Genomic DNA, 15,774 nt, shown 5'->3' on the forward strand with positions numbered 1-15,774 from the left:
TGGGTGTGAGAAGGGGCAGAGAAGGGCACAGGCGAGGCGTCAGGAGGCAAGACGGTTTGTGGTAAGAGCTGGGGTCCGCTGCCTCAGAGCTCCCATCAAGCAGGGCCCATCTGTCTGCTAAGGATCTCGGATCTCTTAGAAGTAGTGGTCAGTGACTCAGAGCCCGTGGTGGGAAGCCCCCAGGGCCTGATGGGCCTCTGCTGAGTGTGTCAAGGGCTCCAAGGGTCTATGATCTTCCTCAGCTCCCCTCAGGGGCTCTCTTCTGCCATCTGGGCTAGATTTGGGGAACTCCCAGATAGGGGTAGGCACTGCCCGTTCTCTGACTTCTTGGTGGGGCTGTAAGGCCTGGTAGGTGATGTCTGTCCCTGAGGCTTCTGTGTAACACCCATCTTCTCCAGTCAGGCATAGAATGGGACCATTACCTAGTCACTGGGGCTAGATTTCACCCTGACTCTGCGTCTCCCATCTTATTGCGCTGGGAGTAGATTTCACAGTTTCATTCTCAGAGTCTCTTAGCTCTGGCTTTGCAGGCCCTTCCTCACTGTGTTCCAAAGGTCCCCCTCCTTCTGAGGCTGCGTACCCTCACCCCATGGGCAGGCCTGGGAGAGTCTAAGCATAGATTTCTGCCTCAAGTTGCCCAAGGCCTCTGGGCTCCTCAGGCAGTGCTGGGATCTGTCTTCTCACCTTCCTCTCCCCCTTGCCCTGACAGGGTCTGCAGGCGGGCTCTGCACCCCTGCCTGTCTGGCCCTGAGCTTCCTGAGTCATGTGGGCACCCCAGGCACTGGCTCTCAGCTCCCAGACAGGCCTGAGCAGAGGGAGGGCTGTCCAGGCACAGGGGATATGGTGGCCTCTCAGCTTCATCCTTCACCCAGAGCTGGGGCACCCCCTCCCCCTAAACACCCTCCCCACAGTTCTCGACCAAAGCAGGAGCCCGACTTGCAGCCTCAGGAGTTCTCTCCTCTGAAAAGCCCACCTCCCCATTCATCGCGTCCAGGCCCGCAGAAGTCTCCAGACACGGGGAGGGTGTCTGCAGAGACTTTAAAGCCCAGGGCGAGGAGAAAAGACTCGCTTTGATCAAACTGAACCAGTACCAGCCCCGGCCCGGCTTTTCCAGCACGGGCAGACAGCCCAGGGCCAAGCACAGAGCATCTCCGGGTGGCCTGACTATTCTCCTCAAGCCCAGGAGAGGGCGAGGGGCCAAGGCCAACCACCCTACTCCCACTCTGCTCTGTTCTCTGAATCAAATCGCAGGTCGGAGAGAGAAGTAGGGTGTGCAAGAGACACAGTTTCCCCTTCACTGGGCGGGTGCCAGGGACACTGGACGGGGTGGCCTTCTGTTCTCCCACCGTCCTGTCAGGAAAACAGGGCTGCTGCCTTTGCAAAACCAAAGACTCAGAGTTCTTGGCTGGAATCAGGGCTTGCGACATGGGAGGGGCCTGCCTCTCACTCCTTTAATGACTTCCTGTTCTCTTCTTTCGCTCTCATTCCCTCCCTGCCTCCTCATTCATCCATTCATTCATCAACTCCTGCCTGTTCTCTCCTCTGGGAGCTGAGGATGCTCAGGGCTTGGTGTCTGGATATGGCAGCCACAGCTGAGCAGGATACGGAGTGTGCTAAGGAGGGCTCATGGGGGCGCTGAGGCTTGTCCAGATTGTCTGGGATGGGGACCAGGGGCCAGAGGGCCAGGGAGGTCTTCCTAAAGGAAGGAACACCTAAGCTGAATCGTGAAGAATGAGGAAGTATCCGTTAGATAAAGAAGGGTACAAAGGGGTCACGCGTGCACCGGAAAGACACGGGCAAGCAGAGGGGCCTGCTGGGCAACAACACACCGCGTGGAGCTCAGCGTCAGGGACTCCTGAGCTCAGTCGTGAGTGTGCTTCTCTAGCAAGTAGGAAGCTTGGCCTTTGCATGTTAGTGGTCTCAAATGAAGTGTCAGTACAGAAGCCCGATGTATGAATAAGACGAGAGTGCCCAACCATCAGAGGGTTTGGGGCAGAGAAGTCCCACAGTCAGGTAGTGTCTCGGAGATGTCCTCTGGCCACGGCATGAGAGATCTTGAAGCCTGAGCTACAACAGGGGCAGTGGAGATAAAAATGAGGAGGTAGGGTTGAGAGCTGTCGAGGCAGTCAAATCATGAACAGGAAACGACTGATTGGATATGGGGAAAAGGAAAAATTGGTGACGGTGCCTGGGACTCCGGCTTGGGGGACCCAGTAGGAAATCCATGGATTTCTGGCCGGAAGTTAATATAAGAAGCCAGAGGAGGAGATGTCCTACCGGCAGTTGACTGTATATCCTGGAGCTTGAAGAAGAGCCAGGCTGACGAATGAGGCGTCAGAGACATCAGAGTCTAAGTCCTTCTCAACGGGACTGTGTCTTGGGAGGAACGAGATAGGTTGTTTTAGATCTCAGATGCCAGGCTGGGGGCAGACGGACTTTGTTCCGTTGGCAGCGGGGAGCCATGGAAGGTTTTGGAGCCAGGGAGAGAACCGTCTGTCCGAAGGAGAGTGCAGCCCTGTTCAGGCCCCGCTGTGAAGCCTCAACCACGACACTCTGCAGGGTGTGTGTGTGTGTGTGTGTGTGTGTGTGTGTGTGTGTGTGTGTATTCTGTGCTACACAGGGGAAGGGAAGGGGGCAGGAAGGATATGAGCAGACCCCTGGGGTCAAACATGCCTGCCCTAATCAGATAAGGCAAAAGAGAAGGAATCGGTGAAACAGGCCTCCGTCTCCTCCCTACCACCTGCTTCCTGGGCATTCATGTATTGTCTTAACCCCACTTCCACCTGCCCCCTCTTGGCCCTCTTTATTCCTACCCTCCCACCTGGACCCCAGGAGCACGTGTGTGACTTGCACACACACACGCACACACACATGTACATGGCTCATTGCATATACACACACACACCACCCCCCAGCTGGGCATCAGGCTGCTAAGTGGGGTGTGAAATACAATTTCCGTGCACGCTGGCGCCGCTCATTAAACACTTCCCTTGGCAGCTCCCTCGCGCCTCTTACAGCCTGGCCTTTGACACCCCCTGTCCCCTCCCCCCTTTAAAGGGACTGCCTTTACACAGAAGAGGAAACGGTCTCAGCATCAGGGCTGCTCTGACTTGTGCCTCACAAGCTCTGTGGTGTTCTAGGCCCCCCAGTGAACGCACAAAAGAGCAGCCTGCCCAGACAGACCCAGGCGGGACTGGGTCTGCCCTCCTGCAGCTCTGACCAGTCAGGCCTGGGGCGTGGCCCCGGAAGAGCAATCCCCTCCCCGCTACACACACCCCTCAAGGGCCAGGTGACAACTGTGGTTACAGGCAGCAGCCCTGGGTTCCTGTCCTCCCTCACTGGGCCTCTGCTTGTGACAGGAGGAAGGGACAGTGGCCCCAGCACAGGACGCCTGGAGGGAACTGGAGGGTGGGAAGATCTGGGCACCCAGCCCTGCCCCAGCTCTCCCGGACGTGGCTTGGCCAGGCCTCCACATCTGGCAACAGAAACTTGAGCCTCAAGCGTGTCATCTTCGTAAGACGACAGCTCTGTCTCCCAAACACTTTCGCATATGTTTGCTTCCAGCCCAGAGAAGATGGGTGGGGCAGGATTATTAACCCCAATTTGCAGATGGAGAAATGCAGCTCACATCTGAGATCTGGGAGCAAGATTCTGGAAGCAGGGGCTAGTGGTGAAGTGAAGTTGGGAACAGAAGAGAGCCGCCTAGAGAAAGGCCAAGCCTGGATGGGGAGGGTGGTGGAGGGAGGCTGTTCCTCCCCACTGCCCAAGGAAGCAGGAAAAAGCCTCCCGAGAGCCTTGCCACCCTGATTCCTAGCATGATGGTAACACTGAGGATATCAGCTAATGATATTTATTGAACACTTGAAATTTGCAATGTTCTGGCCTAAGGGCTTCACACTCATTGTTTCATTTATTCCTTACAACAAGCCCATGCTATTATGGCTCCTGTTTTGTAAATGAGGAAGCTGGTTGATGGGCTCTGTCCTTCCCAGGCCCTGTAAGGATGTCAAACCCAGAGCCACTGCCTTCTTACAACTGGGCTCCTAAAACTCAACCCAGGGAGGAACCGGGCACCTCCAGTGCTGAGCCCGGACACTGGGCAGTGCCCCGACTGGCCTGTTGCCTCAGGATGCTCAGGGAGAGAGGAATGAGTGGAAGGAGGGAGGCCAGGGAAATCAGGGGACTCTGAGATATGGGCTCCCAGAACTGGCTTCTGGACCTCAGACGGGTTCTTGAGGGGCCCTAACCCAACACCCTAGAGCTCACAGTTTGGGATGTTTCAGGTCAAGTGGCAGAAGGATGACATGGACCACAACCTTAACTTCTTCTCTGTATCATCTGATGGCAGGATCGTGTCTTGGACGCTCGTGAAGGTGCCTGTTTCCCAGAAAGGGTCATGCAGGGGTGGAGATAGGGAGTGGGGGGAGATGAATGACAGAGGGACCCCCAACCTTGCCGGTCCAGCCCCACCCATGTGCTTCCCCCTCCCTGTGTGACTGCAGAGCGAGCTGGTTCACACAGATGTCATCAAGCTGAAGGTGGAGGACAGCACGACCGAGGGTCCCGAGGGCTTGCAGATACACACAGTGGGTAAGAGCCCCAGCCCCTCACATCCACGCCTGGCCACGTCACCCCAGCCCATGAGGTGTCTGGTCCTCCCTCTTTCTGCCGCACCATGCCTCCACTTGTGCCTGACCGGAGGTAATGAGAAAGCCTGGCCCAGCGCACCCAGCCCTTGGCCATTTGCAGACCCTCCCTGTTTATGCAGATTGGGTGCTGTTATGCAGATCCAGCCCTGTTTATGCAGATCAGGTCCCTGTTTGCCCAGATCCTCTCCCTGTTTACTCAATTCCTCCCCTGTTTATGCAGACTGGAACCCTGTTTGCACAGACCATATCCCTGTTTGCAGACCCTGTCCCTGTTTACCCTGACCCTGACCCTGTTTAACTCAATCCCTGCCTTGTTTATCCAGGCCCCATTCCTGTCTGCAGAAGCCCTGGCCCGTTTGCAGAGTCCCAACTGCCCGGGACAAGCTGCAGGCCAGAGACCCAGTTTCTGTTTGCCTGGCTGGCCCCAGCCGTCCCTCACAAGCACCTGGGCTCAGGCCATCCTGGGTAGAGGAGGTGCTGGGAGCCTCCCTCCCAGAACTGGCCTCAAGCTGTTCCCTCTTCTCCCAAGGCTGTGGCACTGCCTTTGACTTCCACAAAGAGATCGACTACCTGTTCCTAGTGGGCACAGAGGAGGGGAAGATCTACAAGGTGAGGCAGCACTGCCCTCAATGCCAGCTCCTTACAGGGCCTCTTAGACCCGGGAGCTTATCGTTCTCAACAGACCCTATTCGGACAGATCTTAGGGCTCATCAGTTCTGGAAGGCTTCTTGCGGGAAGAGAATGCATTTCTTGACCTGCTTGGGTGGCGGGAAGAGTGGCCGAGTGCAGGAAAGGGGATGGAGAATCTAGAGGGTGACTTTGGCCTAGCCCAGCATCCTTCCCTCTGGGTCCTGCTCCCTTCCTGGGAGTGGAGGAGGTAGAGCTGGGAGTGGAGGTTGGGGGCCTTGAAACATTCTGGGGAGACTTCCTGGAGGAGATCTGAACTTGAGCTGAGCTTCCAAGGCCAGGTAACAAGAAAATTTATCTCTGAATACCGGGTTCATCCCAGCCGGCAGCGGGATGGAACTTCAGGGCCAGTTTCTGCCAAGTCTCAGTGTTAGTAGGTGAACATCCTTCTGAACCTTCATCCACCCAGAAATAGCTCTGCCGCAAGCTTTTCTTAGGCTCTGAGACTCAGAATGTTAATTACAGGCCGCCTCCGGGAGCCCCTGAGGCCCAGGCAGAGCTGGTCTGAATGTAAAAGAGGTCCCCACCCCCACCCCCCTCCCAGTGGCCGTGCGAGAGAGAGGAAGAGGCTAGTTGGCCACTCAGTCTCCTGGAGGGAGGGTGTGAGGGGCCTGCTGGTCAGGGCAAGAAACCGAATGAGAAATCGTGAGATTGGAACTTGCTGCAGGCTCTGTACCTGCTCTCACCTGGGCAAGGTGGGATGTTTATCACTGCTGCAAGGCTTCTGTCCGTGCAGGTGGATCCAGCACTCTGTCTGCCCGTCCACAGGCCTTGGTCTGGACACAGGCGAGACACCACACCTCCCCCAGGGCCCCTTACACCTGCTCTGCCTGGGTTCAGGGAGGGAAGGCCTTTTCTGCCAGACCTGGAATCCTCTGGGCAGACTTCCCTCACCCTCCAGGAAGACTCCCCTGCCCAGCCCCTTAAGCCCCTCCTTTCTCTCTGGTTGCTTTGAGGGTGAGAAATGCAGCCGAGAGCTTGGTCCCAGCTCAGCTGTGACAGTGATGTGGGGCGAGGACAGAAGAGGAATCTCAGGGCCTGACCCTTTAGGGCCCCCAGGGAAGTGGTGGCTGCTGGCCTCTCTCACTCCTGAACCCCGCTTCCCCACCCTCACCCCAGTGCTCCAAATCCTACTCCAGCCAGTTCCTCAGCACCTATGACGCCCACAGCATGGCAGTGGATGCTGTGTCCTGGAACCCCTACCACACCAAGGTCTTCATGTCCTGCAGCTCCGACTGGACCGTGAAGATCTGGGACCACACCATCAAGTGAGGGGCCTGCCCTCCCTCAGGCACCACCCTGGGCTGGGGCCGGCGGGGCTCTGGCACCGTAAGCCCTCTGTGCCCTGAGCTTTCCACCCCTCCCCCCTGCAGGACCCCGATGTTCATCTATGACCTAAATTCAGCCGTGGGCGACGTGGCCTGGGCCCCATACTCTTCCACTGTGTTTGCAGCAGTCACCACCAATGGGAAGGTGAGCGCCCCCTTCCTGACCCAGCTGACCCCCTACTGAAGGTAGGATGAGCTGTCTCAAGGTCTCCCTCCTGGAGAGCCCACGCCATGCCCAGGTCAGGTGGGGGAAGGCAGAACATAAGGACTGTGTATCCTCAAGGGCCAGGCCACCCAGGGCCCTGTCAAAAGAGGGATCATTCATCCCATGAGGCCTGGAGGAGAGAGTGGGGCTGTTCACCTTGAAGGAGAGAGCACTCTGGGGGTTAAGGTACCATGAGGAGCAGTTATCCTCTCTGAGGGCCCTGGGGAGGGAGCTGCAGGGTGGCAGGTGCCAACCTGATGTAAGGAAAAACTTCTGAGCCAGAGTTGATCTGTGATGGAAATAGTGTCTAAAAGGCAACGAGGTCCCCATCCCTGGGAGTGTGCAAGCTGAGTCTGAGAAGGGGAGATGGAAGGGGCTCTATGCCGCAATGAGAGTTGGTGAAAGTTCAGAAACAGTTTGTGAGAAAATTCTTCTGCAGTACATTTTCCTTTTGGACTTTGATATAAACTGAGAAGCACCTACCAGAAAAGAATATAGTGATTAACGCATCACCCTCAAGTCAGTCATCTATTTGCTGAACAAATGCGTAACCAAGGGTCAACTGTGGTTCCCAGCTCCAGGCCAGGGCCTGGTGATTCAGGTTCCTGCTGTCACAGAACTTACGTTCCAGTGAAGGGAAAGAGACAAAAGGAACAACAACAAAACCCCCAATAGATTTAAGTGCTAGGCAGAGATTAAAAGAGGATGATGTATGTACACCCATGTTTGTAGCAGCATTATTCATAACAGCCAAAAAGTAGAAACAACCCAAATGTCTGTCAACTGATGAATGGGTAAACAATAGGTGCTATATCCACAAGGAGTATTATTCAGTAATAACAAGGAATGAAGTATTGATGCATGCTATATCATGAATGAACCTTGAAAAATGCTTAGGTTAAGAAGCCAGTCACAAAAGACCAAACATTGTATGCTTCCATTTATATAGGTCTAGAATAGGCAAATCTATAGGGACAAAGTAGATGTGTGGTTACCTAGGGCTAGAGGAGTTGGGAGAAAACGGGGAATGACTTGGTAATAGGTATAAGGGTTCTTTTGGGGGTGATGAAAATGTCCTAAAATTGGTTGTGGTGATGGTTACATAACTGTGAACATACTATAAAAGAGGAATTGTATACTTTAAATGGGTAAATTTTATAGTATGTGAGTTCTATCTTCACAACACTGTTATATCTTTAAAACGAGAGAGAGTGATGTAAAAGAAAAGGACTCGGTGGTTTCTTAGATAGAGTGGTCAGGGAAATCTTCTTTAAAGGGGTGACATTCAAGCTGAGAGCTGAGTCGCAAGAAAGAGCCAGCCAGGTGAAGATGCGGGGATGCATTCCAGACAGAGGAACAGCTAGTGCAAATGCCCTGAGGGGAGAATTAGCTGGAAGGGTTTAAGAAACAGGCAGGTAGGGTGGCTGGGGTCTAGTAGGCAAAGGGGTGAGAGCCTGAGATGAGAGCAGACAGTGCAGAATCTAGAGTAAGCACATCTGGATTTTATGTAGCGTGCCCAGGGAGACTATTGGAGGATTTTAGATTTTTTAAAGGTAAGTATGGCTGCTGCATGAAGGATGGATGATAGAAAGGCAAGAGCTGAAGCAGGAAGACCAGTTAGGATGCTGCCACAGTCATCTAGGCAAGAGTTGCTAATGGTTCGGACTTAGGATGCGGTAAAAATAAGATCAAACATTTATTGAGCACCGTTTTTTTTTTAAACAGTTTTATTTTATTTTATATTTATTTATTTGGTTGCACCCGGTCTTAGTTGTGGCAGGCGGGCTCCTTAGTTGCTGCTCGCCAGCTCCTTATTTGTGGCATGCGAACTCTTCGTTGTGGCATGCATGTGGGATCTGGTTCCCTGGCCAGGGATCAAACCTGGGCCCCCGGCATCGGGAGTGCGGAGTCTTATCCCCTGCGCCACCAGGGAAGTCCCTGTTGAGCACCTTTATGACATGCACTGTCTGAACACCTGACATATATTAGTTGGTAGAAAACCTGGTTCTGCCACTTACTGGCAAGTTAGCCTTAAGAGCCTCTTTCTCGTCATTTATAAAATGGGGATAATAACAGAACCTACCTTATAGAGTGGCTGTGAGGATTATAATTCGATGATGCAACCATGTGACACGCTTGCCCAGAGTCTAGTACATAGTAAGTGCTCCATAAATGGCAGCTGCTCTGTTAATTCTGCATAGACTTAAATTTTTTCCTAAACGTTTTATCCCCATTCCCTCAACCACAGGAGAAACAGAGACACAAATTGCCTCTCACACTGCCTAGGCTTCTGTCGACTTTCCCCAGAAAGTTCAGGGGCAGTTACTCTGAGGTGGGCGACAGGGGTCTCATTTCCCCGAGTGTGCTGACACCCACCTCTTCACAGACCCACGTGTTTGACTTGTCCATCAACAAGTACGAGGCCATATGCAACCAGCCTGTGGTGGCCCGAAAGAAGAACAAGCTCACCCATGTGCAGTTCAACCCCATCCACCCCATCATCATTGTGGGCGATGATCGTGGGCACGTCACCTGCCTCAAGCTCTCACCCAATTTGCGCAAGATGCCGAAGGTACGGTTTTGGGGAGTTTGGGCTGCCGTGAGAGAAAGTCTCCAGGATGGCAGGGGGTTGAGAGAAAGGGGAGGAGCCAGGGGGTGGCCCCCAGGTTTCTGGCTTTGGGGGCCCAGGGTAAGGGTGGTGTCATCGCCCAAGTGAGGAGCACAGGGGAAGCAGGAGACAGATCAGTTCTGACATGCTGAATCTGAGTTACCTGTGGGGCCCCCAGGTGGAGACATCAGGTAAGCAGGTGACTATGAGGACCCGAAGCCTGGGGGAAGCACACGGGCATCATTGGCTTGTTTGGTGTCATGCAGGTAGGGGCTTGAGGCCTAGTTTCTGCTTCATTGGCTGGGCTCGCACAGGGCTTCTGAACTGGGAGCTCCGGGTCCACACGGGAAGTAGGAAATGAGCCATGAGGAGGGTAACTAGGTCAGCAGCTAGGCAGTCCTCCTTTTGAGCTCTGGTTCCTTTCTGGAATCTCTAATGATCCGGAGGCCTTGCCCAGAGCCCAAGGGCCCTGAATACAGGCCACCAAGCCCAGAGCCATGACCTCGAAGTCTAGCTCTCAGAGTCCCAATTCAGACTTAAGAACCCAGGCCTTAGAATCCAGCGCCCAGAGGTCCAACTTAAAAATCCAGCGTCCAAAAACCTAGAGCCCAGTCCTGTCCATTTGGGTGCTAGGAGAAAAAATGGAATTTGCTTCCTGCCAGGTTCTGGGCCAGCATCAGAGCTGGGCCGGAGCTGGGCCATGTTGCCCTGATGACTGTACCCCCTGGTTGCAGTTTGAGGCATTTACTTGCAGTCTGAGGCAAGAGCAGGGGCCTGTCTCTTTCAACTGCTGCCTACCAAGGCAGGGGCCACCGCACTAACCCTCTCGGGCCAGCCTGGCCTATTCCCCACCAGGGCCAGGGAGGCAAGGGCTGGGAATTTGGCCGGGCCTGTAATTGTAGCCAGCTGGGGGAAGGGGTGAACTTGGCTATAAATACTCAGAAGGCTGCTGAGTGCCTGCAGCTGTGGCCCAGAGGCCGTGGTGGGCTGGGGGTGGGATGGGATGGGATAGGATGGGGGGCGGGGGGGGGGTTGGGTGTGGTCTAAAACTCTGCTAAGCCCAGCTAGCTGGCCTCAAGGAGGGGGAAGAAGGCAGTATAATTTGTGGAACAGATAAAATCTGCTCTTAATTTAGTGAGGAGAGAAACCCAGGCTTGAGCTAGGAGAGCTGGACAGCCCTGTGGGAGGGATGGCGGTGACCCCTTGGGGCTGGGGTATGACCATCACACCTTGAAGGCAGTAGATCTGGGTGGGGGCCTGCCCTGCCCACTTTGACCCAGGGATGCAAGGATCTCCCACAGTCCCAGCTCCTCTCAGAGCAATGCTCAGCATCTATATCTCTGAGGACCTGAGGACACGGGTACCTGGGAATCAGAGGACCTGAGCAGGTGATAGCTGGGGGCTAGTTCTTGGGTGGATTGGCAGTTCCTGTGAAATCGCCACCTGACTCTATTAGCAGCCAAGTGATTCGGGCCAAAGGAAGTCCTCTGGGCATCCCTACCGCCCCTCTCTGCAGGCTGCAGTCTCCCTGATCTTCCCAAGAGGGCTTGGCCACAGAGGCCCGACTTCCCAGCCCAAGGAGCTTCCCAGGATTGGTGTCAGAGCCCAACTTGTCAAAGGTCGAGGCCTACTTTCCCCAACTGCAGTATAGATAGAAACAGTTTGGGCAGAACTTGCCCAAAGTCATATAGGGAGTTAATGACAAAGCTGGAACTAAAAGCCAGATCTGCTGACTCCCAGGAGGTGAGGTGAGGGCAAGAGAACACGAGGTTAATTTGGGAGGGAGAGGGGGGTGAGAGAGAAAAAGACATCTTTGTCCTCTGCCTCAGGAATGCAGAGGTGAGCCGGGGAGTGGCAAAGGCACTGGGCCGCACGGGGAGGGGGAGACAGATTTGGGAACAGGCGCAGGGGTCACACCAGGAGGAGATCTGAGTTCCACAGGGTGGCAGCAGGCAAGATGGGGCCAGGAAGGGGCCTGCTGGCCCTGCATTCTCCTCCCACCTCATAGCCCGGGCCAGATCCACGCTGGGCCCTCAGCAGGCAAGGCTGGGGCAGGTGCCAGTGAGCAGTGGGCACAGGTGGCTGAGAGGGCAGGGGCCCGGGCACAAAGGGAAGGCAGGAAATGGCAGCTGCCCCAGCCTAGCCCACACCCCACCGCCTGGACAGAAGGGAGGATGGCACTGGTGCTGGTCTGCCAGGGAGCTCTCAGGGCCTGAGTGACACATACCCCAGTGTCCCAGCTCTCTTTTTCTCAGGGCCCAGCTTACCAGCTAAAGGATTAGAGTGGCCTGTAGGCAGGGGTGAGGGGTCATAAATTCAGGACCCGCCCTTCTGAGGGACAGTCCCAGCCAAGGACATCTGGAACCACACGGGATATCCCATCAGCCCTCCTGGGTCTCCTGACACCTGCCCCCACCCTGGGTATGTCTGACACAGCGGGCCTGGCCCAAACGGTACCCCACTCCCAACCTGACCTGAAAGTGCTAGGTAACAGTACTAGGTGAGGGCACCTGTGGCTTTGTCCACACTCTTTTCCCTCCACAAACACACACCTCTTAGCTCCGTGTTAGGACTCAGCCAGGGACCTTCCTGTGGGAAGGGTGCTCCCAACAGGTAGAGGCCCTGGGCTACAGCTCTTCCTGGCTTCCCCCACTCCTCCCAGTATAAGGATCCTACGTTGATCGGAGGTTCAGAAACACAGCTGGATGTCTCTTGCAGGCCTCAGCTGGGCCCCTGCCACCCAACCTGGGATGGGGAAGGATCCTTGGGGGGGTTGGGGGCGGCAGGCAGGGGTCCGGAATCTAGTTGGGCAGGAGAGAGGCGTGGCACAGCTGCCTAAGCTGGGCACAGGAGGTGGTGCTGGGAAGTAGAGAGAGGTGGCCCATCCCTCACCATTCCTCCCCCATGTGTACTTCCCTTCTCACCAGGAAAAGAAGGGCCAGGAAGTGCAGAAGGGTCCAGCTGTAGAGATCGCAAAACTGGACAAACTGCTGAACCTGGTGAGGGAAGTAAAACCCAAGACCTGAGGGCCTGGCCCCAGGGCCTGGCCCATGTCTTGAACCCCGTACTTGTAGCACCTGACCCTGGTACCCCAGCCCAGGCTTAGCACCCAGTATGTGTGCCACCACACCCCTGATCAGGTCCCAGCACCTGCCCTTAGCACCCTGCTCCAGCCCTGGTCCCAGCACCTCACCCCAGGATTTGGCCCTCAACCACCATTACCCCCTCCTTCTCTGTGCAAATAAACTTGTGTCTGGAAGCCCACCCACAACCTTTCATTTTGCTACAGCAAGGCCCCCAGGAAGAGGAGAAAATCTCAGGGTAGAGCCATAGTTCCATTTATTATCCAGCAAACAGTAGGAGGACCAGAGAAGGGGCCCAGCCTGGACACCCTCCCATTATTGCCATGGATTGATTCCCCAACCTCGAGGGCCTGGAGGCGCTTGGCCTAGGGGGCGGTGGACCCAGCCCCGACCACTGGGATGGAGCAGAGTCCAGATGGCCCTGGCCCTAGCACCAACTCATGAATCCCCCACCCCAGGCCTGTCTACCGAGGGCCAGCAGAGCCCCTCTTGGAGCCAGGCCGACCAGACTCTGGGCTGCTGGGTCCAGCTCCAGACAGGCTGGACTCTGAGTTCTGGACCCCAGGCTGGCTGGACCCTGGGATCCCGATTCCAGGTTCCAAGTGGGGTGGACTTAAGTCCCAGACTCCGGGCTAGGCCAGGGGCCTTCAGGGCTGCAGCAGGTAGCTGCCTTCATGGCTGAGCTTCTGGGGCGGGGGCGCCTTCTCGGGACAGGGGCCGGGGCTGGAGTTGGGACTGGATTCGGAGAGGGAGTCGATGTTGGCAGAACGGGAGTGGCAGGCCCAGCAGAGAATGACCCAGAGCAGCAGCAGCAAGAAGCCTACGAGGCCGTTGCAGATGATGGCGATGAGGGCCCCCTGGGAGATGGCTGCCCCCATGACGGGCAGCACCCTCAGACAGGCACAGACTGAGAAGCTGCCTCAATGGCAAGGCCCATGCCGAGGCGGAACTCCGGTACAGCCGGCCTTCCAAGGAGGCTGTCCTGTCCACACACTCAATGATTCCCGGACAGTGAAGACGTCTGCCTGCAGTTCTCAGCCTGTGGGGAGTACAGAGCAAAGGCAAAGGGTGGTGAGGAGGAAGGGGTGGGGTTAGGCCTAGGAGGAGAGGCGTAGGGAAGACAGCCCGCTCCCACACCTCTGGCCTCCCAGCAGGCCTCAGTACCCCGCAGAGCCAACACCTGGCTCTGGGCACCTGGATGGGGGTGTGGCTACTGTGGGGAAGCTGCATTAGGCAGCCTATAACTCATTCTCCTTTTGACCAGTGGGCATGGCGTGGCCCTGCCCACTGAACATCCAGCCCTCAGAAGAACTGTGTGAGTGGGTGGGATTGAGGAAGCCCAAGGCCTTGAAGGATGGGCACTGTGACCAGCTTCGACATGGCCTGGGCACCTCCCCTGACTCAGGACTCCAGCCAGCCAGCCCAGGAGACCTCCAGAGGCGCCAGCTCACACAGAGGGAACTTTGTGGAGGCCTGGCAGGCATGTGTGGGTCTGTGTTATCTAAGACTGTGTACCTAGGTGCACCTCTCTGTGAGACTGTCTCTCCAGGTCAGGTGCGTGTGTCTGTGTGTCTGGCCCTTACTCTGTCCCTTGGTTCCCTTGCCTGGATCTGTGCCTCTGCCTCTGTATACCCACCTCCGTGTGTACCTGTCTGTCTCTCTGTAGCTCTCTTTATATCTGTCTCTCTCTGTGTCCCCATCTCTGAGTCTATAAGGGTCTCTCTTGTGTCTCGTTTCTCTCCCAGTCTATTTCTTTGTGTATCTCTGTATCAGTCTCTGTGTGTCTCTTTCTCCCTGTCTCTGTGTGTATGGGTCTCTTGTGTCTCCGTCTCTCTTTCTTCCCCGCTGTGTGTCCGTCTGTCCCCGTGGACGTGTCTCTATCCCCTCTCCGTGCGGTCTGTCTCTGTAGTTCTGTGCGTCTCTTGTGTGTGTCTGTCTTTGTGTGTGTGTCTCTTTCTCCCCGGCTGTGTCTCTGTCTCCGTGTGTGTCTATGTCTCTTCATCTCCGTCTCTGGTTTTCAACGCCCCCCATGCCCGTGGTGGGAGGGCCCCTCTTACCTGAGTTGAGCCCGGTGCGCGCCCGCGGGAGGGTCCGGGGCAGCGGGATGCAGGGCGCCGACTGCTGCTCGAGAGCCTGCGGGCGGGGAGCAGCGGGAGGCGGGCAGGGGTGACTTCCCCTCCCCCCGACCCTCCCCCTCCGCAGCGCAGCCTCCGCCGGCCGCTCCCGCGGCGGCGCGACCGGGGCGGCCTCTGCCGCGGGCGGTCTGTGGCGAGCAGGGACGTCCTCCCCCTGGGGCGGCGCCTCCTCCGCGGCCGAGGCCGCTCGCCTGCTCGCACGGCGGCGCTCGGGCGGCGGCGGCCGTTTGGGCGCGGGGCTCGGCTGGGCTCGGCTGCGTTCGGCTACGTTCGGCTGGGCTCGACTGGTCTCCCGGCTGGGCTCGGCCAGGCTCGGCCGGCAGCAAAAACAGGGAAAGAGCCCCGCCTTCTCGGAGGCCAGCGGCCGGCGGCCTGTCGGAGGAGGAGCCATCCCTCGCAGCTGCCGCCAGTTAATTGGCTGGCCGTGCCAGGCTCCCTTGCCATTGGTTGTGCGCCGGTGTGAAGACTGGCCCGCCCCTTGTGCAGGCGGGGCGGGGGCGGGAAGAGGGCTGAAGGGGCTACTCAGTGTGGATCCCTCCACTGGGGGGAAGGGGGCGGGGCCCACCTACTTGAGGGGATTTCTTGCACTTTCAACACCCGGAAGATCTGCACACCCAACATGTGAGAAAGGCCAGAGCCGCCGTACCCCTCTACCAGGAGACCACCCTTCCATATCTGCGAGAGGTCTCTGTCCCCATCATCTGGAGGGAGGCACTGGGATACAACATCTGGGAGGAGACCGAACCTCCTGGTTTTGGAAGTCCCCTATACTCCCGCACGTCCGCTCCCACCGGGGTGTGGACTCTGCATCCCCACTTCAGAGGGTCTGTAGTTGGTTCCACATTCCCTGGCCCCAGGAGGTGTGAGCAGCTCTGCCAACATAAGTTGTTTTGACACATTTATTGAGTTCCCACCCAGTACTGGTCAGGGGTTTGTACTTTACCCTGCTATGGGGGAGCCTAGGACAGAGAGGAATGGGGTATTCCGAGGGATGGCTCAGCCCTGGCTGGAATAGGACCAGGCATGACTCTCCATCCTAGAAGCTCCTGACTCCTCCATCCTAGAAGCTCTCCTAAGAG

The 15,774-nt window shown here is 56.6% G+C and overlaps 2 protein-coding genes across 2 annotated transcripts in view; one reads left to right on the forward strand and one right to left on the reverse strand.

The window, feature by feature from the left end:
- DNAI1 (dynein axonemal intermediate chain 1) overlaps positions 1-12,525 on the forward strand; it is a 60,029-nt gene extending 47,504 nt beyond the window's left edge. The window contains exons 14-20 of the mRNA XM_060153214.1: positions 4,284-4,373; positions 4,503-4,590; positions 5,179-5,258; positions 6,456-6,604; positions 6,710-6,809; positions 9,256-9,441; positions 12,405-12,525. Of these exons, the coding sequence (XP_060009197.1) occupies positions 4,284-4,373; positions 4,503-4,590; positions 5,179-5,258; positions 6,456-6,604; positions 6,710-6,809; positions 9,256-9,441; positions 12,405-12,503 (792 nt within the window). The 3' untranslated portion in view covers positions 12,504-12,525. The remainder of the gene's footprint in view (positions 1-4,283; positions 4,374-4,502; positions 4,591-5,178; positions 5,259-6,455; positions 6,605-6,709; positions 6,810-9,255; positions 9,442-12,404) is intronic.
- Positions 12,526-12,799: 274 nt separating this feature from the next.
- On the reverse strand, positions 12,800-14,813 carry ENHO (energy homeostasis associated). The gene is made up of 2 exons (XM_060153530.1): positions 14,618-14,813; positions 12,800-13,599 (listed from the first exon to the last, which is right to left on the reverse strand). The coding sequence occupies exon 2, from the start codon at positions 13,436-13,438 to the stop codon at positions 13,208-13,210; it is 231 nt and encodes a 76-aa protein (XP_060009513.1). The 5' UTR covers positions 13,439-13,599; positions 14,618-14,813; the 3' UTR covers positions 12,800-13,207.
- Positions 14,814-15,774: the final 961 nt, after the last annotated feature.

Source organism: Lagenorhynchus albirostris, chromosome 7, assembly GCF_949774975.1.
Source record: "Lagenorhynchus albirostris chromosome 7, mLagAlb1.1, whole genome shotgun sequence".
In the NCBI taxonomy this organism is placed as follows: domain Eukaryota; kingdom Metazoa; phylum Chordata; class Mammalia; order Artiodactyla; family Delphinidae; genus Lagenorhynchus; species Lagenorhynchus albirostris.

Excerpts from the sequence above, each read along its gene's own strand:
- ENHO (XM_060153530.1), bottom strand. The coding sequence starts at position 13,438 with ATGGGGGCAGCCATCTCCCAGGGGGCCCTCATCGCCATCATCTGCAAC.